This window comes from Pomacea canaliculata, linkage group LG8, assembly GCF_003073045.1.
Source record: "Pomacea canaliculata isolate SZHN2017 linkage group LG8, ASM307304v1, whole genome shotgun sequence".
Lineage (NCBI taxonomy): Eukaryota > Metazoa > Mollusca > Gastropoda > Architaenioglossa > Ampullariidae > Pomacea > Pomacea canaliculata.
Window position 1 is genome coordinate 8,831,325 of NC_037597.1, and position 24,895 is coordinate 8,856,219.

The following is a 24,895-nucleotide window of genomic DNA, read 5'->3' on the forward strand; positions in this document are numbered from 1 at the left end:
TTTAACCATTGAGTGATCATAAAAAAATAAGGTTTGGGTTTCTTATTAAGTCATGAAAGCATCTCTAAATCTATACATGCACTTTAGTTTTATGGTACACAGGGTAAACAGGAAGCTATTTATAAGGTTCGGGCAGTGGATATTCAAGCAATGATTGTATACACAATTACAAAAATTTAAGGAGTAGAATGTTAAGCCTAAGAAGGAGCAAGGTTAATTTGGTTGATATTTAACGTCAATTGTCAGCCTATTTTAAGCTCCACCTACACCAGCTCGGTAGCAGTCAATCACATTTTGCTTTTTTCAAGATTTTCTAGCAACACTGAAAGCACAAGTAATAAAAAAAAACAAAACAGGAGGATGCAGCAGGGTCTGTGACAGCATTCCTGCCCACTGTCGAGATGCTGCGAACGACCGACTGGCTGACTTATGCGTCACTGTTTGCCAGACGGCTGGAAATGCCTTCAAGCACGAGTCAACGGGCCGACACTGTGAGGGAGGGGGTTGAGTTGTGGTAGGGAGGGGGGCGGACACGAAACCGGTGAGACTTTTTCTGGTGGCGTTGAAAGGGGTTGTATGGGTCTTTTTGCACGCTTTCCCGTCCATCTATGCTGAGATTTAGAAGCAGTTCCAAGGCTCGTACAAAGCGGCATATGGTGTGCAGGTCTTACTGCGGGGTGGTGGTGGGGGCGTCATCATTGGGGGCGCTCGGTTCCACAAGCGCTTTCCATTCTTTCTGCATCGGCTGAGCCGTTTTTCAGTTTCGAAAGGATCCTAGACGATTGCCTTTTACAGACTTGCTAGCAGATTAGTTGCTTGGGTTACAGCATCGTTGCCCGGCGGACAACTATGGCTAAACTCGTTTGTGTCTCAGACTACCAACTGTACGCCGAAGAAACGCTGCCAAGACCCATACTTCAGTATTTCAACAGTGGAGCCAACTATGAGCAAACATACCGAGATAATGAGCTCGCCTTCCAAAGGTAACAACTATGAGTTGTTCAATCCTGGTGTGGGCTCAAAAATAAAAATACATGTAACATGGTCTGGGTAGTATGTTCAGGTGTACAGCATATATGGAAATCTTAAACAAACAAAAAAATAGTTGATTTGAAAATATTTCCGTCATTAGCAGACGTGCACGAGCATTCAAAAATAAAAATAAAAACGTTGCAAACAACAAGGTTTGACATGCCGGTGTAGGACTTTCCATTCCTTTTCTGCGTCGGGTCGACTCGGGTAAGCCGTTTTCAGTTTCAATAGGACCCTACACGCCAGTAAATGAGGCAAAACAGCGACAGACTGGCGCAACTTACATAAAGATATACTTCCAGATAAACTAACGATAATAACTGAAGACTGGAATGGAGGAGGTACACGGTCGAGTACACGTTCTATCATGAGCCTTACCTGTCGGACCTAATTTTGACCGAATCAAAATAAAAATTAATAATAATTAAATCTATCATTTACAGCAAACAACTCCACAGCCCACAACCATGTCTTTGATATGTAGGTATACGCAGTTGCAAGTGCCTCCTGAGTAACGCATTTCTACCCTTCATTCCGCACGGAGTCAAAGTACTTGGCGGCCCTGGTGAGGAAGCAATGGAACATTTAAAGAGGACTGCTTCTCTCAACGAAATATCTCTCTCTTACTCACATACATCCCCCACTGTTTTCTGCATAGCAATGTTGTCCAAACACTCCGGAGCCTACAATTGAAACCAATAAAAGAAAATAGGCTTTTGTTGTAACCATGACCATGATGAGTCTATTCATCTGCACCAGTATATGAAGGATAGCAAGATCATCCAGGTCTACCCAAAGAGCTACAGTTATGTTACCATGCAGTTAATTAAATTAATAGAAACAATAATATAATAGCTGGCAATGGTTGTCAAAAAAAGAAAAAAGCTTCAAGCGCCAGGGTTTTCGTGTGACATGATCTCATTTATTACTGTGGACCTGCCATATCATCTGTTGACAGTACTCAGCACAATATAATCTGTTATTGCTGTGATCAGGTATACATTTCGGCCACGTTATATGCAAAATGTGTCCACCCATAACTTGAGCACTTCTCTGCTGGGAAATGATGTTACATGCCCCATAGGGGTGTCACCCATGTCAATGTGTCGCCTTGCCCATCCAGATGGAGAGATCGCGTTGGCAAAAGGTAAGTATATATACAGTATATAAGTATATATATATAAGTTAAAGGAGGGTCTGATATAGCATACTGCATGAAAGAAACAAGGTGTACTTGTCCCTCATTGCACTGAGGATCATAAGTTCCTGAGTTCAGATCTCCTCTAAGGGAAACATTGGATGTGTTTGCAAGGCTGTCCGAAGGGCTTGGTTTTTGGTTTTTTTTCGGTGGGGGTACTCCAGTTTTCTCCCCCATCACCCTCTATAGTGAGGCATCACTTTAGATGGAAGTACTTTTATACAGCATTATCTAGATAGTAGTCTCATTACAGTGCTGTTGTGATATTCTACAATCATTTAAAAACAGGTTAATACCCCGTAAAGCCTGTTGGTTCTATAACAGTAACTATCTTGTGCTTGACTGTGTCAAGGTTATAGCATGAGGAAGAAAGCCCCACACTATTGTCTCCATCTTTTTCCTTCCTGGATGAATAATTATAAGGCATCTAATTATTTTTGGGTCAACAGAGGGATTTTTACTTGGCAAGCTTAAATCCAGAACCTTCTGCTCCAAAGTTGAAAACACACTTCACATGGATTCAAGTCTTTGCTAAACTTTTGCATACTTATATGCACACCCAGCTCCAGAAATGGGCAATATACTTACTAAAGCTAACAAAATAATTATTTTTATCAATTATTATTTTTAAATTTCAAGAATGTATGCTTGAGAATTTACAAGCAAAATAAATTCCAAGTCTTTGTGATGCATGTCACAGCATTTTGTCTAAAGGTTTCCTTTTGATATAGCTTACACTGCTGAAAATGCATTAAACACAATCTTTTTTCCTATGATAATTTGGTTTGTTACTGTCTTTACAGCTTGTGAGGCAGTTGGTGCATGCATGACTCTGTCCATGACAGCTACAACAAGTGTTGAGGAGATTGGATCTCAAGTGCTTGGATGTCTGAGATGGTTCCAGGTACATATTCTCCGTGATCGTGAAATGACTTACCGCATGGTCCAACGTGCAGAACAAGCTGGCTTCAAAGCCTTGGTATTGACTGTGGACTGTGCTGTTCATGGAAAACGGTATAAGGATCTCCGCAATCAGTTTGCTCTGCCTCCCCATTTCAAGTGTGTGGTGACTTTCACCATCTTATAGTCTTAGTTTGTGATCAATCATTGGCATATCTGTCAACACACATACTTTGTGCTCTATGAATATTCCTAAGAATCAAAAAACATGGGGCTTTTGACATTCAGTAATCGGATTATGGAGTTTCAATCTGTTATATATTCATTTCCACCACTTTTAGTCATACTTGCATTATCCTATGAATACCAAGAAAATATTATTTAAATTTTACACATTAAATTATGAATTTATTTAAATTGATTTTTTAGGAAGCTTGCCTTCTGTAAAATGGTAACACTAAAATCCTAATATTTTTAATATCACTCATCTGTTGTCATTCACAAAAGATGTCTATAACACCGTCATTTGTTAAAATACAGGCTGGCTAATTTTGAGGAGGAGTTAAAACGCATTCAAAGTTCAATAAAAATGGAAGAGTCACTTCTAGAATGGGGTCAGTTTGTTAACCAAGCATTTAGTCCATCCCACACCTGGCAGGATCTTACATGGTTGAAGAGGGTCACATCTCTACCTATCATAGCTAAAGGTGTGCTCACAGGTATGTAAGCAAGGTTGTTTTTATTCCACAAATTAACTCAGTAATTGTTTCAAGCATGACAGATAGTGATGCCTTTTACCATAGATTGATTTTATTTTTTTCAGAAAATTTCAAAATTGTATTCTTTGTCCATTTGTTCATTATTTTGAGTGCATCATTATGTAAGGAACTGTTTATATCAGGTCTTCGGCTCTTCCCACCATTCTTATCAGTTACCAGATATTTGCTGCGATTTCTTTTTTCACAGGTGCAGATGCTGAAGCTGCTATTCAGCATGGTGCTAATGCTGTATGGGTTTCAAACCATGGAGGCCGAGAACTTGACTGCTTACCTGCTTCAGTAAGCTTTCTTGGCATTAAAACTTAATGATTTATACCACTAACTCTTGTCAATTCACAAATACGAACATTTGACATGCGCACACATCTATCATACTTAAATGTATAGGTTAATAAATGTAAATAAAAATTAATAGTACTAAGTAGGATCTCATGAAAAGATTAGCAAATACTGGTTATTTAAAAATTCCTAGTGAAAGAGATTTTCTAGGCATCTGCTGAGCAAAGAACAAGAACTTTATCGCATTTAACATAATAAGAGAGTTTTTTTTCTTTATTTCAAGACTTACAAATTTTTCTTTAATAAATGAGAGCTGCTACTGCCACTTGCAGACTGAGGCATGTGAATATTGTTAGCTTTGTCCATGATAAATGTCTGTATTTATACTCTTTTCGGCATTTTTCAACCAACTGTCACTGTTACAAAAATGTTAGTTTGACTTCAAGTATCAAAGAAAAATGTTTTAAATATCAAAAACAAAAACAAAATTGCTATCAAATATATTTACACATACTCCAACTGAGTTGTTTAGTAATGATGCGCCTTCTGCTGTATAACGCAGTAGTCATGTACTTCATGTCACATACATGTAATATTAATGTGCTGATGTAATATATATGTCATTCATGGTTCTGTTTGTTTGTTTGTTTGTTGTTTTTTTTAAGATTGATGCTTTAGACGAGGTGTCGCAGGCTGTCAATAGACAAGTGGAAGTGTACTTGGATGGGGGAGTAAGAAGTGGATTGGATGTTCTTAAGGCCTTGGCTCGAGGTGCTCATGCAGTCTTTTGTGGACGCCCAGCCTTATGGGGCCTTGTACACAATGTAAGTACTCATTCATAAACAACTGCGTAAAGGTGCAGTAATGTAAGCATATGCATTCACAAATGGGAAAAGGTAGGTGCACAGTTTATACACAATGTAAGCACCCAATTCTGGAATTGGTGCAGTTTTTAAGACTAACATTCATCTAAAAATAAACACTATCCCATTAATAATGCAGAAGTTAAGTTTCTTGATGGTGATGATTATTGGTTTTGATGTAATAAAATGTACATTCATGGACATTCGGGGTCAGAAAATTGCACTTATTTTGTTCCTTGATAGATTTTAAGCTTGCTCTTTTGTCTGTGGCTGCTAACTCAAATTAAATACTGTATTAAAGCCTAGAATCATGTTGCTTGTATCTATGTGCAGGGTACAGAAGGAGCAAAGCATGTGCTTGATATTCTTCAGGATGAGCTCAGTGTGGGAATGGCACTAGCAGGTAAATGGAACTATTTTAAGAAGAGCACTTTAACTCACACAAGCTATTCATCCTTGAACAACCTCTTTCCCTCCCACTCCCAAGTTCAGTCAAGTTTCTGTTTTATTTTTTTTTAAGTGGTTGCTTATCCAGACTGCTTAGGAAAACCCTGATATGGCTACAAGAATTTACTTGCTTTTGGGCAACAAACATATAGTGTTGGACATTCACAAAAGACACTAGCTGCTACTTTTAATGAAACATTCTGTTTGGAGTATAAGCACAGTTGAAAAATTTGGTGTTAAGAAGTGTATCTAAAGAGCCTGAAAATTTGCATAAAATGTTATAGTAAATCCTGATAAATTTTCATCATGTAACTAAAACTAAAATTTTAAAAAGGTGCTTTTTGTGTCAGGTGTAACAGATGTCAAGAATATACCTCATGATCTGGTGGTGCACAAGACGTTCTACACATCTAAACTCTGAAAGTAGCCATCACAGGATATTCTGCACTACTCAGCTAACAAATGGTAGCCAGGATCTCCACAAATCCTGGAGGATTTTGCATGGTATGAAAGAACTCTGTTAAATTTGTTCCCTTGTAAGTCCTAGAAATGTGCAAATGTCCAGTCCACCAGACTGCTTTTGGTTTGGTATTTCGGTGTGTCTCTCACACACAGAGCATATGACATGACAAAAATACATGACTGGCAGCATTCAATGTTTCGTTCGAATTCCACAAATGGTCACTTGCACAGCCCAATTCCTCTTTTGATCTATACTGTAAGCAAGCAGAATGCTAACAGCTTTTCGAAGGGACATCACCACAAGTCATAGGTACCAAGTGAAATGCAGTATTAATGAGAAATAGATTGGTAGCATTGTTACTGATTAACCTGAATAAAAAATATTATTTTAAATTCATGGGGCTTTTTCATAGTCTTCATGATAATACTAATTCCTCAACTAGAAGCTTATCATCATCATCATCATCATAATTCTTGGATGTGTTTTGGAAATTAAAGAAATCGGCCGACTGTCACACTTTACAATGCTTCCATTAAAAGCAACAGAAGTTAAAAATTTTATTACAATGCAGCACATAATGTTAATGTTGAATTAATCTGTGCAGAACTCATAATTTGGTGTTACACTTAAGGAAGAATTCAAACAATCTTCAACCTTAACTCAGTCACACTTCTCATCTGGTGTAGGAGGCTTAACAATTATTTTTATTCCCAGTTTTTTTTTTTTTTTAATAGAAAGGTGTGGTCAAAAAATGTTAATGTCTCAGTGGATGGTAAGCTCACTAGATTTTAAAAAACTACACCTGGACTACGAGTCTTGTCATGGTTGCCAAAAATGCAGATTTTTGTAATAGTATGCAAGGGGGTTCGTCGCACAAAAATTGTAGCAGTCAAAGCTCCGATATGACCAAATACTGTCTGACTTGAATCCGACTAGAGTCTGTCACTCATATCCTGAAAAATGCTCCAGTTAATTTTTTGCCATCTCTGCTGTTGAAAGGCATGCAAATGTACCTACAATTGGATAGTGTGTGAGTTTTGCCTTACAGTGTCCCAACCAATACACCTTTCTCCACTATCTTTCTGTTTTTCTTGACTTATATCAAGCTTGCACTCCTTCTGCTAAACAGCACTGAAATGGAAAATGTTGAAATAAATTCTGTTCAAAAATAAGCTGACTCCTTAAGCATACCAGTCCTCTTCTTTAATGAACTTTACAGGCGCAGAAAAAAAATAATTGTTGTTTCACGAAAGACATAAATTCCACACACCATTCCCACATGCAGCTGACAGAGACAGCTGTCATACACACTACTATTTTACAGACTGCACTCTTTCACTCTCGCAGCAGTCAACACCTTTTTCCAACAAATTACACTCAGTAGTGCATGGTCATTCTCACATGGACATCGAGATTGCTCGTTGCACAACCCCCTTCCTTCCCTGTGCACTTTTGCACTTGGAAACTGGGTCAGCGAAATGGTTTGCACCAGGTGGTCTGAACTCGTTTGAACATAGGCAGCAAATAAAGTTTAAGATGGAAAAGGTTTTCCACAATGCACTATGGGAACCTCGTCAATCTTACAGTTAGCCATCCTCTCTTGTTAAAAGAGATGAAAAAGTGTGCTAAATAGTCACAGCAGTGCTGGAGCATTTAGTGGTCCTTCACACGATGTGTAATGGTTACTTCAAATGTAACAAAATAATGTTAAAATACACACATAAATATTACACATGCAAATACATATAAATGACATAAAACCACTTCAGTGCAAAAAGACGGTTAAATCACTATCTGATAATAAGAAGCATCTACTATGCCAATCCATGAACGAACATACCATGTATATTAACTGTGGAGCATGGCAGTGGCACTTTTTAAAATGTTTTAGTTTTCCTCTTGGAAACACTTCTTGGAAGTGAGAATAAAGTAAAGAACAGTGCAAAGTCATTTGCAAATATCCTCACTCACATGGGAGCAGCCATCTTTGCTCCATCGACTATAGGTTAGGCAACTGAAGAAACAGAAACTAGATTACTGATGAACATAAAACCAGTTTATGGCTGAACTAAGTTTAGACTTGGCAGATCATCCGGTTCAAGTTCTTCAGCAACTCATATCAATAACTTTGTTTGCTCACTTTTAATGACAACCATTATTTCTGTGGGTTTGATTATTTTAATAAGACAGATGAATAATGATCGCACTTACTTTTTTCAATTTTACCACAAATATTAAAAATAAGTTTACTTGTGTTTTTAAGTTTTCAACAAGTAACATTCCCTCTACATAATTCATGACAAGGAAGAAGGGAACCATTTATAAAATAATTTTTAAAAAGCATGACAACAGTTATAAAAACACATGCTAACAAATGTCTCTACACAGGACACAACCTCAGAGATTTCAAAATACAACAGGCTTCCTATAGTGTTTGTCAAAATAATGACTAGGACAAGTGACCCAACGACTTGTATTATGACATGGTCACATCACTGTGGATTACTGTATTGTCACAATATTTTATTTTTTTTAACATCAGCCATTTTAAAACATGTAAAATCTTAAAGCATTCAAGACTTAAGAAGCAGGTATGGTTCATTTCCTTAAAATAGATCAGCATGACTTTGAAGAGGAGGTTTTTGAGCACTTTAACATGACATATAATGTAAAGTGTATTAACACAAAAGCTTGTACACAAATTTTGAATTAAATGGTGTTTATAAATGAGCTTTTACAACAGGCATTGCACCAAAAAATATTAGCTGATTTAAAATTATGTTTTCAAAAATAATGCTTAAATAGCCATTCCAGCCCAAAATGTTAAATAACTTATCTCCCAATCTGAGTACCACAAAAACAATACTCCAAAAATAAGCAAAAAACCCAACAGCTACCCAGATATACTTTCAAGCCAATTTACAAATAGCAAGAGCAATGTTTTTTAAAGTGTTAACTGCTTTTATACAAAAGAAAAAATAATGACAGAGCTTTTTAACTAATCGCATCACAAAAGCAGATATGTATACAGAAAAAAAGGTGATCCTCTTACAGCTTATCACCCAGATTGTATGTTCGACCTGAAGCAGCTCCCCATCTCTTTTCTGACACTACAGGCGGTTCTCAACTTATGATGTTCCATTCCTACATTGTGTCACAAATCATTTTCGCTGTAAGTTGGAACATGCGAACATGCTCTACGTAAATCCTATCCTAACACCTATCATAACACAGTAATTAACAAAAAACACAAATAAATATGTTTAATAATGAAATGAAACAGGAATAATAAACAGAAATAAAAAACCACAAAATTTGTTATGACGTTTATGACGCAAAACCACGTAAGTGAAAACAAGGCTTTATACAGTAAATGGGAGATGTGTTATAACCATGAAACAACGTAACACGGGGCTGACATAACCCGAAGACCCCCTGTATTAGAATATGTTAATATCAAAACCATTTTAAATATTTCCCCAGGAAATGCTAGATAACTATACGTGGATGAACCATCAAATAATGCAATATCACAGTCAAAAATTTAAAGACATTTACACACCTCTCTCTCATTTAATTTCATTTTAACAAAGGCATAATTGGTCCATGCTGCAGTAATAGCCTTAATATTTGTCCAGCTTCTCTCCTGTCATGGTTGTGCCTTCAACCAACTTGATATCAGTTGCAGAGACTCCATGTACATTATATTTTCTCTGTTCCTCAGCCTTTTCTCTCTCTTCCTGGGGAAAAGATAGTTTAATCTTTTCATTTGATAGTCTGGTTTAGTACTTAAAAAACAAAGTAAAAATGTTAAATGATTATGATGAAATGTTAAATAAAGTTAAAAAATATGGTACGTAATAAACTGATCTCTGCATGACCATAAGTAAAAACAGAGTCTCAAAAATGTTTTAGTTGGTTAGTAGATAAGAATTTTGCTCGAATACGCTTAGTGGAGCAAAACAAAACAAACAAAAACGAAAAAAAAAAAAAAATCAAGAGGTAGCAAATCAGTAACACTGTTGTAAGTTTGCATCCATTGCTAGATATAAAGAGCTTCCATAAATTTTCTCATTAATCTTTAGGTGTGTGTTAAAATATTTATTCTCTAAACATAAAAAAAACTAGTATCTTTAAGATATTTTTAAACTATTTTTCTGCTGTCATTAACATAGTACACCTTCTTTATCACAGAAAAAATGTTCAGGCAATTGTTAACAGGGTTAACTGTTAAAAAAGTACTATACATGCATGTAGTCAGCCATGTTCACCAATAATACAGTGTAGGGCTATTAACCTGCGGTCCAAACTGCTTAACCGCAGCTTAAATACTTTTCTGATAATGTGTAAATTACAATAAATGATGAAAAAATATTTTTTTTATCACAATCCTTTAACTTTGTAGCATTGTAAGGTGTCAATCGGTTACAATGGCAACCTTCATAATGCCAACACTCAGTGTGGATAAAACAGATTAATATTTGAATTTCCTCATAAGTTATTTTATTGCTTATTGATTTTAAACGACTAATCTTCTATAAATAACTTTGAGAGTTATAAGCCAGCATTTAAATATTTAATCCAAGATAGAGCATAGCATGTCAATCATGGACATTCGAAATGCCAAAATCACAGCTTTCTACACCTGTCTCGACTGTTTGAGAGGCCACATCCAGGTCCGTACAATCCATGGTGTCAAAAATTGGGATCCAAGCATTTTGCGCAGCTTAAGCGGATTTGAGGATGACTGGACCGCAGCTTAATGGCCCTACACTGTAATAAGCTATGTATTTGATGTGAAGTGCATAATATTAAAGGCCCACCTCTTCTTTCATCCTATGATACTCATCTATTGCACTTTGATACTTTGGTGTGGTGATTCCAAAGAACCATGCAAGTTTCTCCCCACAGAAGTCAGCAGCTACAAAAACATAATACATGTAAATCACTTGTTATTTTCCCCAAACCCACCAAATATCTTCTGGTATGTTGTATTTTCATAGTGAGAAATGTGACACTGCAGACTCTCATTAAAATGAATTTGAATACTATTGGAGATACACTATCTATAAAATAAAATCTGTAGGCTTTTTTGGCTTGCCATAAAGCAAGTAAATATTTTTAAAATCGAAATCATATAAGCTTCTATGAGGTTTTTGCAAATATTTGTACTCACTGGTGATTTAAAATAACAATTATGATGCCGAACACAAATAAAAGCATTTACCAACCTGTCCAGACCTTGTAAGCAGCTGTGTAACAGTGAAACCAAACCCATGGAAGCCAAGTTAAAGTATGCTGAAAGAAAATGATCTTTTTTTAAGTTTATAGTTTAATCAAATGAAATAATATCAAGTCCAAACAGATTCAAAAGCCTTTGGCTGATATAGAGAAGTCACAAACGTGTAAATGGATTTGTCCACAACACAGAGTCGATTCGACCATCAAATACAGAAATTACTATTAACAGCCATGGCATATTCATCGACTGTTATGTGTAAACAAAAGGAAACTATATATTTTTTCAATACAAAATTAGTTACACACACATATATGCATAGGCCACTTGCTATTGTTATCAAATGAAAAATGGATGCTGCTCAAAGTAATGACACATGGATACGTATCTATGCATGAGAAAAAAAAAATACATTCCCAGCAGAGCAAATAGCAAAGCACAGCTGCACAACTCATGGGTTCAAAGCAGGCATGTTTAGTGCAACTTTGAATAAGTTTGTAAAACTACATAGCATATTTGTTAGTCAAACAAGACAGATATAAAGTTTGTAAAGATGTGCTTTGAAGGATTAGAAACTATTTCAGTGATACTTTCAATATGTGCAAGCCTTTTTAAAAAAAAAGTCTTGGTCATAATGCAGTTATACACGCAAGTGGAAATGGAAGCAACATTTAAATATATTGTGTTATAATACAGCTTCAACCACAACAAATAATGAAAGACTGAGAATGATCTATGAATTATTATTTTGTGTTCGAATTATTGCATCAGATGACACTGTGGTCAAACTGAATATGGGAATTGGTGGAACCAACTTAGGGCTGAGATCGAATCGACTATTAGCTGTAGCCATGGTCAAATTGACTATGAGCTGTGTTCGAATTAACTGGCCCCTATTCTCTTGTTCTCTCCTTTTTTGCCCACATCCAAAAATATGACTCCCCCACTCCCCAACACTCAGTCAATTAATGGAAAATTCAAAGTACAAAGCCTCAACATCAACATTATGAAGTTAAATTTATTCATGAATTAATTCTTAGTTAACTCTATGCTACCAACTGGATCAATTGGAGGCTGAAGCTGTTTATTTTCTTCCTCTCCCACTTCCTCTTCATCTGTGGAGTACTCCTCGAGGACACCATCACTAAAATGCAGAACACGGCGAGGCTTCTTCTTCTTCTTGTGTGTTTCTAGACTAATGTATGTAGACTGATCAACTGGAATGCTATCACTCACAACAGAAACCTGGAATGTAAGTTACATAGTCAATTTAAACAAAAAATAATACTAGTTTCTTAAAAACGATACATGCCAGATACCTTATATTAAGTTTTTACACAAAGATATAACAAATGTCATGAGGGATGCAATATTTATTATCAATCAAGTATTTTTCTTTATCTCAGAAAGGACCTCTAGGCACAGTTATTGCTTGAAAGGAATTACTGAATAGGAAAACAGAAAAATGAATATTGTTGTGGAAACGACAAATCCTGTCTTTTAAACTTTTAAACTGCCAACCTGACAAAAGGATTCAATCTTTTCTAACTTGTATTTAGAAGCTATACTGGAACTGCCCGAGTGTAGTAAACCTCAGCCATAACTTCCCAAGTTTCAAATGGAAATAGAGGACTCAATGAAGGTAAGCACGAGCACTATGAACCTTATCAAAAAGAAAATAAGATAAACAAACCCCTGTTTCTCTGAGCTAACATTTCAGGAACTGAGGGCCACAGTTATGACACACCCAAAGTAAGCTCCCTTTTATTTAAAGACTTCTTCAGCGTTATTTTTCGTCCTGTCACCGTTTAGGTCTTCATTGTTCATCAACAGCTAAATAAAAAATGATACATGAAGTTGACTTTCATGTACACGCTCATATTTTAGTTTATTTACCTGAGAATTCGACGATTCCGCCATAGTGTTTACTACCTCTTCGTGAATTACGAAGGATAACTCTGATAACCGGATATAGAGTTCTGTATAGCTGTTTGCATCGGACAGCTTTGGAAAATGTTCCGATCACAAAATACTATGTCTAATAACTGTAGATGACGTTTATATTCCTTAGTTGGAAGTTTTTTAATATGGCAAAGGTTTTCATATTTCTTATAGTATCTGTCATAATTGTTGCCAATTTTCTGGCGATAATGAAGGATACTATTGACCCTAATGATGTAGCAGGCGACACTCTTTCTCAATATCGTGCATTTAGGGAGGAAAGAAACTGGCCAAGAATTGATGATAGACCAGATAACATTTTTTGGATAATTCAGGTGGGTTATATGTAAAATTGGAAATTAGGTACGAATATCATTTATATTGTCGATGAGTGGGATATTAAGTCAGTTTCAACATTTGCATTATCTGGTATAACTAAACTTTTCATGCAGTTTAGCATTGAATGGGACTACATATTATTTGGAACTGTGTACTGGAAGAGATTATTGATGTTAGATTTAATCTTCCGTAGAAATATATAGAGCCAGAACTTTAGATTTATAACAATTTCCTTTGAAATAGTTTAATTTCGGAATTTTGAAGTTAATAAAGTCAGGGTTAGTTTTTTGTACATTCTGTTACAGTTCCTCTTTAGATATGACATTTATTTTCTTTTTCTTTTTGGCAGCTCAGTGATTTACATATTAGCAAGTTTAGGGATCTGCAGCGAGGACCAGACTTTATTAATTTCTGTAAAGATTACCTCACAGTCATTCAACCCCATGTGATACTAATAACTGGTAAGAATGAAGATGAACTCCATTCTGGTCTTGTTGTGAAAGTGCTTGTTTTGCTGTGTCTTGTCCTTAGAATTTTTAGATTTCTCCATCAGAAAAGAACAGTTATTGGCTGTGGATTGCCTTGCTGTCATGTTGGTGTATACATGCTGGGTTGTGAGTAATGACTGTGTGTTTCTGTTTATTCCTTGTTACTTCTCGAGGAGCATAGGGCTGCAACTAATGACAGATTTAAATCATGCTTCTACATATGCAAAGTAACATAGAAGCAGGTGTAGCTCGAAGAATATCTTTCATATTTGTGTTTATGCAAATTTTGAAGGAAAACGTGCTAATCAGGCAGAATGAAACAAACACAAGGATTAACTCTCTGAGCACTGCATAAAAATATAAGTATTACAAAGACCAGCTAATAACCTTTGGCCACCTCTGCTCTATGATCTATTTTTCTCTGTACATATGTGTGTGTGTTAAGCATGTAATATTTTAAACTGAAGCTGAAGAATGTAATTTATTTACCTTAAATTACATTTTATGTACCTTGCACATCCATTTGTTTAGATATTTTTTAAAAATCAGCACTTATCATAGGCTATGCCCTCAAAGCGTCTAATCCATTTTAGGAGACCTTACTGATGCAAAAGAAGTAGATGACAGGTCAAGGCAGTTCTCAGAGGAGTGGCAAGTTTATCAGCAAGCTATTTGGGAATGCAAGTCTGTGGTCAATGCAACCTTTCTGGACACACGAGGCAATCATGGTGAGCAGGAACATATTTCAGAAAAAAGCTGTTGTAAAATATTTCATTCCTTGTAAATACAGATTTAGAACATGAAAGGTATAGAGTTTTAATAGCATTTTTGTTAGAGGTGTGAAATGTTTGCATGTGTGCAGATGCATTTGATGTTCCCGACATCTATGGTGAAGGAAATTTGTATAGGTGAGCATCATTTTTTTTCCTTTGTTGACCTGAAGGATGATCTTTGTTTAGTAGCTTCTTTACTTAAGAGCAATATTTACTTATTGATGTCCATCATTTTGACTTCCAATGCTGCTGCCAAATATAAGATGACTACTTTTGGAAAACAGATGTTTTAAAGGTCATTTGGCTTGCCCAGTCATATGCTGATTCCTATGTTACCTTTTATCTGACTATCCTACAATTTGGCTATCATAGGAATCATCATGAATATCTCATGCTTCTCTCCTTTAATTTTCTTCTCTTTATAAATTACAATCAAGTTAGAAATGTCAGTTACTGCAACATTACTGCCAGCTACCTAGACCATGCACAGCTGCGTCAGTATAAATCAGTTCAAGTCTTTCTTCCTATTTTGTGAAGGAAACACTCAGAACAGGGGCCATCTCATGAATTATCTTACCACTACCAGCATGTGACCAAATTTGGAAAATATTCCTTTATAGCTGTGGATGCCTGTCCCATTCCAGGACCTAAGAGACCATTCAATTTCTTTGGAAACCTGGATGATGTGAGTACAAATGTTGAAAGTAGCTTGTGGACTTTCAAAGAAATAATCCATAAATTAACCAGTGTTGTTGCTTGTCATGATTTAAATTTGATTGGGTTATCAGATCATGTTTAAAATGCTTGGAGTAAATTTCTGTGCCACTCATTGGCATCTATTGTAAAGTCTTAGAACAAAAATATGAAGAAATAGAAGACACATCCTGGGGGCTATAACAGTGGACTAGAGGTATCAGGCTCCCACCATGTCAGGCTCTGAGTGCCTTTGCCTCCATTCCATTATAGGCAGCCTCAGGGAGCCACATAATATAGTATCATTAGATTAAAGTCATGACTCTATTATTTGTACTGACCTCCAAGATCAGTATCTGTTTGGTCAACAATCCCTACATTGCTTGTGGCTCTTAGCTGCCCCCAAAGAAGCACATTATCTCAACCATAGCTGTGGTCTCGGTATTGTATGCTAATGCTGTTTTTCCACTTACCTGTATGTCAGTAAAATAATTTGTGTGATGTGCAGGAGCGAGAAAAACAACTTGAGCACTTTTCACTTGAGAGTCAGAGTAGTAACTTGACTGTCTGGTTTGGGCATTATCCAACATCCCTCATTTTACAGGATCCTCCCGGCATTCGGCATATCATGAGGTGTGTATTCTTTGGAAGTAAACACTGTCAAATGTTTTAATGGGAACTGTATATGTGATGCTTTCTCATACCAGAAATAAGATCAGGAGCAGTTTGGTTTAATGAAGTGAGTTATAGCCGAGTTTGTAGATGATGTTTGTTGAAAAACATAGTCTAGACTAAGTAAAAGTTAAATTTATTTTTAGCAACACAGTTTTGTGGTATCACTGAAAAGTGAAGGAAATTTGTGTGGGCATCTGTTACTGTATGAAAAGCAAGTGATTACTGTTTTTAATTTATGTGACCATTCACAGAAATGGGGTTGCCTACCTCTGTGGTCATCTGCATACACTTGGTGGACTGATGCCACAGATGTACAGTCGGCAGAAAACAGGCACTCTGGAACTGGAACTTGGTGACTGGAAAGAAAACAGAATGTAGGTGCATGGAAATGTTTAACTTGTTCAAAATATCTCAGCTCTTTTTTATTCTCCTAGCAAATGCAGATTGCAAGCAATGCTGACAAATGAAATAGCCTTTTTTTAAGGGGGCGCTACTCTGTGGTTTGACCCCAGCTCACTTTTGTCTGTCGCGTTTTTTTGTCTTGTTTGATTCCTACGAGCCTGTCTTGTTTGATTCCTACGAGCCTGTCTTGTTTGATTCCTACGAGCCCTGTCACAGTGCCTGACCTGTGTGGGGGAACTTGAGGAGGGGTTGGACCGCAGCTTCCTGGAACTGAATGTTGAGAAAACGGAAGAGATGGTCTTTGGGAGAGCACATGACATTTAACATCGCCACCTGGTATGGTCACCTGGCAAATAAAATTACTGGTACACCATAATTGCCACTTTCTGACTTGTATCTTATTGCAGTCAGATGGCACATAACATTATTTCATACCAAACACACCCTCACCATCCCAAATTTCAGCTGTTGCCCTCGGGCAGGCACTACAAAGTGCCACAGGCATGAAAAACTGCCAGCAGCCATCACCATCCTGAATAAGAGGCACAAAGACTCGTAGGGTTGCCATACTACCTGGCATCCTCCTTTTGAGGTTTCACATATATATGAGAGAAGGTGTAGTTGTGCATGTGTGTTAAACGTTTTTGAATGGGTATGTCTGGCAATTATGTTGTGTTATTTTCATACTATGTTTGCTATGCTCATATTGTGTTTGTTATGCTCATATTATGTTTGTATATGAGGCTGGGTTTGTGAGCAAAAGAAAAATTTCTGTCTTGGACTTCCCCAGACAGACAATAAAGTTTGATTTGATTTGATTTTATAGGTTTTAACTTGTCATTAAAGATCTTTTGCTTTATCCAGGCTTCTTTGACATAATCTACTTTAAAAAAAAATTCTGATTTGTCAGTAATATTGATATCCATTTGTTTTCTGTGCCACCATACACATGAAAGTCATACATTTTGCTTAACCATTATTTGTTATCAGGAGTTTTTTTTATAGGTTCTTGGTTGTAAATTAACTGGCTCAATTATCTTGATCAGTAAAGGAGAGGATCACAATAGGTTAATCTCATTTAAGGTTGCATTGATGAATTATAACTATATTTTTTAATTATAATTATAATCTGTCCATGGGAAAGAGGACATGCAGCAAATCTAGGCTGAGTAAACTATACATTTGGATGATGCTTATTCATCTGAACACAGGAATCTGTTGGTGGGTAGGAATGCTTAAAGAAGTACTGATTGAAGCATATATGGAAGTAGATGTGGAGAATAAATAGCCCAGTAGCATGGTCATGAGGATGCACTTCTTAATCTTAACTTCATGCCATTTGGGTTGGAGAACAGAACTAGCAGAACATTCCGTACCCCTATTTCTAATACTCAATGTGAATTCTTTGTCAGGCTAAGGCTATGTAACCTGGATACAGTCATGAAGTAGCCTTGACCCTTTTTCTTTCCATGTGTCTTTGCATTTTATATTCTCTTCAAACAATCTTTGTTTAAAAGGTATGCAAGGAGTTGATCTGAAAAACTTTTTTTTATGTACGCTTCCAGATTTCGTATTTTGGCAGTGGATCATGACATTCTGTCATTTACTGATGAGAGGCTTGGAGAGTGGCCTATAGTGCTGGTCACTAACCCTAAGCATAGTCTTTTCCTTGCACCAGGGCGTGAGCCAGTAGAAACAATTGCCTACTCTACTCACATCAGGTGAGGAAATTTAGTCTACTCTGTTAAGTTACACTGAACTACACATATAGATGCATGATGGAAATGTCCTCACACTTTTGTCTTTGTCTTGTTTTATCTCCATTTGTCTGTCCATCTATATCTTAATTACTTCCTGATTATTCCTCTTTTTTCATCCTCCTTTGTTTTCAATTAGGTGCATGGTCGAGGGTGGTGTTCGTGGGTGTGGTTGAGCTTCTTAGCTTAGATATGTACTTACATATTTAGGACATAGATATGAACTTCTGGTTATAGCATTTAACCTTATTATGCAAAATGTAGATCATTTAACAACTGTTTCACTGGCTGACATTTTTGTATTATTATTGTTTACCTCCCCAGAGTTCTTGTGTTCAGCCCAAAGCCTATAGCCAGTGTTGAAATCTTCCTAGACTCAGTCTTTGCAGGAAAAGCAGTGTCTAAAGGTGGTCCTTTGTACACTTTGCCTTGGAATCCACATTCTTTTGGTTCTGGTCTTCACATGCTGAGAGTAAAAGTGAAGGTAAAGACTTTTTGTAATACACTTTTTTCTCTCAAATCTGTTTTTTCAGATCATACAAAGCATTCAGTCTTTATATCATGTAGTAGCCTGTGAGAATGTTTTAACTCTTATAGGAACTTCCTTGTGCAGGATAATAGAAACCATATCAAGACTGTTCAGCAACCATTTTCTGTGGATGGATCACAACCTGACTTTGCATTCTGGCCAAGAGTTATTCTCATGGTGAACATTTTCAATTTGGTGAGTTGGTGAACCAGTTTATACTCTTGGCAGTTCTTGTGAATGATTCCCTGCTTTGGTGTATGCATGGCCTCAAGGTCAGTTGATCAGTTTGCAGTATTTCTTTAAGTGTGCTTACAGCTTATTCAGTTTGCTGTAAATTTGTATTGGTTACTTTGTAGTCAAAGTGGTACATATGGACATTTTAAATATCAGATGAACTGCATTCCTTAGATTTGTTTTCTTTGTGAAGCAAAGACTATATCATTTATGATGTCATTAAAGTATATTCTCAGAGCTATACCCTGTGGTATATTTGTGGTATATTGTATAAATATGCAGCATATTTGACATATGTATGTTCTACAAGTTTAAGATGCTATGATTTTCACCTACTGTGAGTAAAAAGTAAGATGTTTGAGGGCTGATAATTTTGCAAATAGTGACCCCTTCTTCAAATGAAAAAGGTCTTCAGTAAACACCAAAGACTAATTTTCTTGATCAGCATTCATGCATCTGCATACAGAAGGTAGAATTATTACATGGTTTTATACTAGTTTTCATGATTAACAAAAATAATTATAGAATGACTGATAAATAGTTACTCTTCAGATATCCTTGTCATAGTTCACAATAACAGTTTCTTTATAATTGTCTTCCATCATTTCACTGAATACACCCACTTACCTATGTGATACAGGCCAAAGTAGCATATGGTGTCCTGGTGTTTGTTTATGTGCTGGTGTTGGCATCACTTCGCCAGTGTGGCAGAGTGCACAGCCTGTTTCTGCCAGGTACAAACATCACCTGTCTTATATAAAAGCAACTGACATTTATTCCATGCTGAGTGTATTCTTAAACAGTGTGCCACTTTATAGCACAGTTTCTATACAGCTGTAGAATTACTAAGAATCTGGCAGAGCTTACTGTCTATAAAAGGCTAGGGATTTTTTAGACCCCAGGTTCAAATTGTTTGGGGTTTTCAAACCTTCAGTTAAAATTGATGGGGAGTTTTAATTACCAACACTACCTTCTTGCTCCATTTTCTGATCAGTTGTAGAAAGAAAATACACTAGAGTACTTGAATTAATATTGTTTTCTTTTATTTAGAAACAGCTTTATTAGTGCTGTGTTTTTATGACTGCAAAAAGCTGTGTTTCTAACATTTGATTAACTAGTATTAATGAAATATCAGCTTTTATGTCCAGTTTGGAAAACATCTTATGTGATGAACCTCTGACCTTAACACTTTTTATTTTTACCAGACACATTTGCAAATTTTCTCATAATTTAGAGCTCTTTTATATGATTTACACACATTTCTATGCATCGAGAAACTTTGATCTGATAAAGAGATAAGATCTGATAAAATGTTTCATTTTTTGCTATTATAGAATATTTAAAGCAAGAAATTAGTATAATAGGAATTTTTTTATGCAGTTTTATACAGCAAACTTCAGTCTTACTATTAATTATATCAAATTTCCAGAGCATTTCTTGTTTGTTTGTTTGTTTGCTTATTCTGAAAGGTTTTGTTTGATTTTTGCTTAATATTCCAGTTGTTATGGAAATAAGAAACCCTTGAAAACAAACCCAACTCGAAAATCAAGCTGACATTTATAGACATATTAATACTGTTATTGTGGTTTCTTGGATGTGATTTCTCTTGTTTAAGCTTCCATTTAAGAAAAATCTCCTTATTTCTAGCATTTGATGTCCTTTAAGGATGCAACTAGTTCAAGAAATTTAAATGCAGTTTTATTGAAACAGTGCTATAACATCAAGCCTGCTTTTCTAGATATTACCAAAGAAAAAAAAACACTTTTTTAAGATGCTGTGCACTAACAGAGATTCTCTATTTTCTAATATTGCCAAAAACTACATTTTTAGCACATGATAGTAATGCATACCATAACATCAAACCTGCTTGGGAATGAATTAACCTTGTAGTGTAACCCCATTGTTTTAATAATCAGGGAGAAAAGTAGAAGTTGATTGGTTGTGATATCTAGTTTTTGTGCAGATAACTAAAGTTAAATAAATAATAAGAAAAAGGTAATAATAAATGTATATCATTCTTGAGTTTTTATCTTGGAGTTTATCTTTATTTTCAGGTGATACTTTTTTTGTGAGCTTCATCAATGGTTGGACATACAGACTCTGGTTAGTTGCCAAAACAGACAGTATCTACTACGTTCTTCAGGGTTTTATCATGTATATTACATTTGGTAAGTAGGACACATTGTATCAGATTCTGGTGTAGTGGTAGACTTTTAATTCAAAATAACTTTACATCATTTTGTCCCAGAGGGGAAGGGATGGTTGTGTTAGTTTTGTGACAAAAAAATATGTTACAAATTGCATGATGTTACCATATGCTGTATATGAGCAGATCTTATTTTTGTGCTTTTTCACACCGTTTAGGTCCATGGTTTGTTGGTGAAATAATGTCAGACTATATTGGTGTGGTCTGTGTGTGGGGCATCTATGTCAAAGGCGCATTCTTACCTGGTAGTCTAACATTTTTCTATGGAATATTCCAGGTAAGAATAATAACCCTGACATTTGTTTATTAAGGTGTGATGTGAATGATTAACCATTGAGCATGATTATTTGTATCACTGAAGACTGGTCTTTTCCAAAGAAAAATTGTTAATTCTTAATATTATTTTTTAATGTGACTATTCAGTTCCTTACCTGTTAGTGTTAGCCTTTATTATGGGAAGAATATATTCAGATTATGTACTTTATTGCTTGATCATTAGAAATGTATTATTCACATAAATCAAGAATTGAATGTTTTTAATGAGTGACTTTGCTCTCTGTTGGTAAAAGCAATGTCTGCTGCTCACGTGCAGGTGCTTACATTCAACATTCCTTTATTACTGTTGCTGAGCTTAACCCTGGACATTAGACGACAGCAAGTCAGCTCCCTACATGTTCCTGCAGCAGCACAATCTCTGGCTGGTCGTTACTTTGTTTTTTCACTTTTTCCTTTTTCCATTCTTCTGGTCTTCCAGGGATATATGGCACTGACGGAGTTCCCTAAAAATTATGGTACTCTAGCAATGGTTCTTAGCCCAGTGCGGGTTGGATCATTGGTAGTAGCAGTTATGCTTTTGTATTTTGCTCATACTACCACCGTTAAAAGAACATGTGCTGTAAATGGCAGAATGTATTAACAAACTAAAATAATTTTCTTTCCTTAAATATTGTGCAAAGAACATTCTTCAAAGCAAACCAAAGATACAGGGTTGATGTCCAAAATTTAAGGAAAGAGACTTTTTAAAAAAAGAATTATAAAGCGACATAGTATTTGCCAATTTCTAAATTAAGAAGTTCTAGATCAGACCCTAGATAATGGAAAGGTTACTGTTTACTCCTAGGTAGAATTTCTTAAATGCTGTTATTTGTTTTTGGAAGCAACTTGGTCTGGAGGTTAGTGTGCTTTACTTCAAACCAGAAGATTGATGGACAGGTAAACTACCCAGCAGGTGGACACCTGATTTATCAGAAAAGGAAAATTGCTGTGGTAGGAATATATTGGACTCCATCCTGTAAATGTTTTAGGCATAAGAAATCAAAACCACTTACAGTTAACTCCCCCTGCAGCTCCCTGCTGTTGAACACTGTAACACTTTACAATTCATGAGAAAATAAGTTTTTATGCTGATGTTTTGTTAAGAGACAACCACTCACAGCCAGTCCTTTGAAAAGGAGCCACATTCAGAAAAAATACATTAGAACCAAAAACAAGATTTGAGTCAATGGTATACAATACTTTATTAAATCGAAAGCTTAACCCTGACCACTACTCACCAGACTTGGTTTACAAAGGAATGACCCATCTTTGTGGAATTATCAAAAAGCCTTTATTGCATTAATTCTTTAAACTACTCAGATTCACACTAACAGGTTAATGGAAAAGATCAGGTTCTCTTTTAAACAAAAGAAGGCAGAGTCTGTTTTTATGGACAAATGTTTATCCAACTTACACAGTTTACTTAAATTTTAAAAAACAGAAATAATTTAATACTATTTATTTTGTGAATGCACTTAAAAAGGTGTATTTGTACATAATATGTGTATATTTGCATACTTGTCTGTGTTAGTCTCCAACCTGGTATAAGAGATGTTAAATGATTTTCCACCTAAAGAACAATTAAATGTTGATTGGTGTTTACCCCATTGTTCCTTGTCCAGCACCCCACATAACAATTTCAAGAGCTGCTTTAAGGACACTCACTAATGTTTAAAATTCTTAAAATATGGATGGTGCACTGCCTTCCACATTTTAATGACTAATTTATAATGCTATTTATTGAAAGATAATGAATCTTTTAAAGAGTTATGAAATCGTGATCATTTGTTCTTCAAGTATTGTGAATGTTCTATCGTGGAGTTAATTCAGATATGAGATGCATGCATTCCAGGCTCATTCTTCTGCTGAGTGAGTGAATGTGTGAGAGATTGTCTGTACATGTGTGTGTGAATCATGGTTCTCACAGTTCATGAACTAGCTTCTAGTTAAGTAAATATCTTTATTTGATGTTTCAGCAAAGTATGGATGACCTTTTTATTTCTTTTTCTCTTTGCACTTTTTGCAGAGTTGACAAATTCTTAAATCTGCTTTGCACTTACAATGTCATTTGTGTGTTTTAATGTCAACACTGTCTGTCTAAAGATGCATGTCATATTTGAGGTTTAGTTTTCCAGATAACCCAAGTAAGATGCATTTTAAAGATTTTTTAAAAATTAAAATGCATTTATATCCAGTGGGAAATTTTTATCTATAGCCATTGGTCTTAGGCAAAATAAGGTATTAGATTATTAGTGAGTTTTTATGAAGTGATGAGACATTTTGCTATGACTGACCTTAGAGGAGACAGAGAATGCAAGTCAATATCTGGGCTATAGTAAATCAAGTCAGCAGGACTGATGCATGGATAACTTGGCTGTATATATGTCTCTTTTGATGACATAATGTTCTCTTTCACCATGTGTTTATATCATTTTGTAGAAGTTATGTCTCTTGCTTTCTTTTGTTTAGTCTTTCTCAACTGTAGAATACCTTGTGTTTCAGAAAAAGTCAAATATCAGTTCTTTCATTCTATGTGAAGTGTTGATAACATTAATTTCTAGCAAAAAAGAAAATAGTTATATATTCTGCCCTTTAATTAAAATCATTGAACCCTCTATACCTTCTCATTGTGTGTAACATTGAATTCCATTGTTTAAGGTATCCTGTTGAATTGCTGTGTGAATTAAATGTAGAATGTGAAGAATGCACAAAAATAAAATAAAAAACAAATAGCTGTTGAAATGTTTTAAGTGTTGGAGTGAACACATTTTATGCCCCAGACAGGTGCACTCATCTATTCATTTCAGTCTAATATTCAGTTCGATATTTTATTGTCTTTTGGAGGAGATTACTTTGTTTCCCCAATGAACGTGCATGGTGCAGCTATAGTTGAGTTTTCGAGCAAGGTGAAACGGTCACCGGTCATTTCGCCCCACAGCCTAAGTCAATTCGTCCCTGCTATGCCCATTTCGCCCCATCAACGAACAGTCAATTAAATCGTCCCAGGCCCAAAAGAAGAATCTATCACCGATGACACAGATATCTATTTATTACCATCAAATATTATCAAAAGAGCCATACGTTGTTCGAATAATATAGATAGGCAAACTCAAGCTGCGTTTACAAATAAGTTTGCCACCTTTTTACTAAACAAAATATATAGCCGCTTATAAATACGCATGCAGAGAACGTATCTTTCTATGGCGAATAATGTTTTGAATTAAAGATTTTGTTATAATTTTATTGTAAACTTGTATTTTGACTTTTTCACCTATCATGATGAATTACAGACGTCGCTGATCGGGCCTGGGAAGACTTGACTTTTTGTTTTTGAGACTTAGGC

General features: G+C 35.8%; 3 protein-coding genes across 3 annotated transcripts; 2 read left to right on the forward strand and 1 right to left on the reverse strand.

Annotated features, from left to right (window-relative positions):
- The first annotated feature begins 680 nt into the window (after positions 1–680).
- On the forward strand, positions 681–8,713 carry LOC112570213 (hydroxyacid oxidase 1-like). The gene is made up of 8 exons (XM_025248545.1): positions 681–983; positions 2,028–2,179; positions 3,034–3,289; positions 3,671–3,849; positions 4,097–4,188; positions 4,854–5,012; positions 5,385–5,454; positions 5,849–8,713. The coding sequence occupies exons 1-8, from the start codon at positions 850–852 to the stop codon at positions 5,917–5,919; spliced, it is 1,113 nt and encodes a 370-aa protein (XP_025104330.1). The 5' UTR covers positions 681–849; the 3' UTR covers positions 5,920–8,713.
- LOC112570214 (protein FAM177A1-like) lies at positions 7,150–13,161 on the reverse strand. The gene is made up of 5 exons (XM_025248546.1): positions 13,097–13,161; positions 12,260–12,445; positions 11,193–11,259; positions 10,785–10,882; positions 7,150–9,701 (listed from the first exon to the last, which is right to left on the reverse strand). The coding sequence occupies exons 1-5, from the start codon at positions 13,118–13,120 to the stop codon at positions 9,585–9,587; spliced, it is 492 nt and encodes a 163-aa protein (XP_025104331.1). The 5' UTR covers positions 13,121–13,161; the 3' UTR covers positions 7,150–9,584.
- An 11-nt stretch (positions 13,162–13,172) lies between these two features.
- LOC112570209 (transmembrane protein 62-like) lies at positions 13,173–24,284 on the forward strand. Its single transcript, XM_025248532.1, has 14 exons — positions 13,173–13,476; positions 13,830–13,941; positions 14,562–14,696; positions 14,831–14,876; positions 15,279–15,426; positions 15,943–16,067; positions 16,361–16,483; positions 18,077–18,232; positions 18,593–18,752; positions 18,882–18,992; positions 19,672–19,765; positions 21,086–21,199; positions 21,396–21,514; positions 21,830–24,284. The coding sequence occupies exons 1-14, from the start codon at positions 13,252–13,254 to the stop codon at positions 22,151–22,153; spliced, it is 1,992 nt and encodes a 663-aa protein (XP_025104317.1). The 5' UTR covers positions 13,173–13,251; the 3' UTR covers positions 22,154–24,284.
- Positions 24,285–24,895: the final 611 nt, after the last annotated feature.

Excerpts from the sequence above, each read along its gene's own strand:
- LOC112570209 (XM_025248532.1), top strand. The coding sequence starts at position 13,252 with ATGACGTTTATATTCCTTAGTTGGAAGTTTTTTAATATGGCAAAGGTT. Across the intron at positions 15,427-15,942 it reads TCTTTGGAAACCTGGATGAT|GAGCGAGAAAAACAACTTGA; the intron begins GTGAGTACAAAT and ends TGTGATGTGCAG. Across the intron at positions 21,515-21,829 it reads TTTTCTATGGAATATTCCAG|GTGCTTACATTCAACATTCC; the intron begins GTAAGAATAATA and ends GCTCACGTGCAG.
- LOC112570213 (XM_025248545.1), top strand. The coding sequence starts at position 850 with ATGGCTAAACTCGTTTGTGTCTCAGACTACCAACTGTACGCCGAAGAA. Across the intron at positions 3,290-3,670 it reads GCTCTGCCTCCCCATTTCAA|GCTGGCTAATTTTGAGGAGG; the intron begins GTGTGTGGTGAC and ends GTTAAAATACAG. Across the intron at positions 5,455-5,848 it reads TGTGGGAATGGCACTAGCAG|GTGTAACAGATGTCAAGAAT; the intron begins GTAAATGGAACT and ends TTTTTGTGTCAG.
- LOC112570214 (XM_025248546.1), bottom strand. The coding sequence starts at position 13,120 with ATGGCGGAATCGTCGAATTCTCAG. Across the intron at positions 11,260-12,259 it reads TTCAGCCTCCAATTGATCCA|CATACTTTAACTTGGCTTCC; the intron begins GTTGGTAGCATA and ends ATTTTCTTTCAG. Across the intron at positions 9,702-10,784 it reads ATCATAGGATGAAAGAAGAG|GAAGAGAGAGAAAAGGCTGA; the intron begins GTGGGCCTTTAA and ends TCTTTTCCCCAG.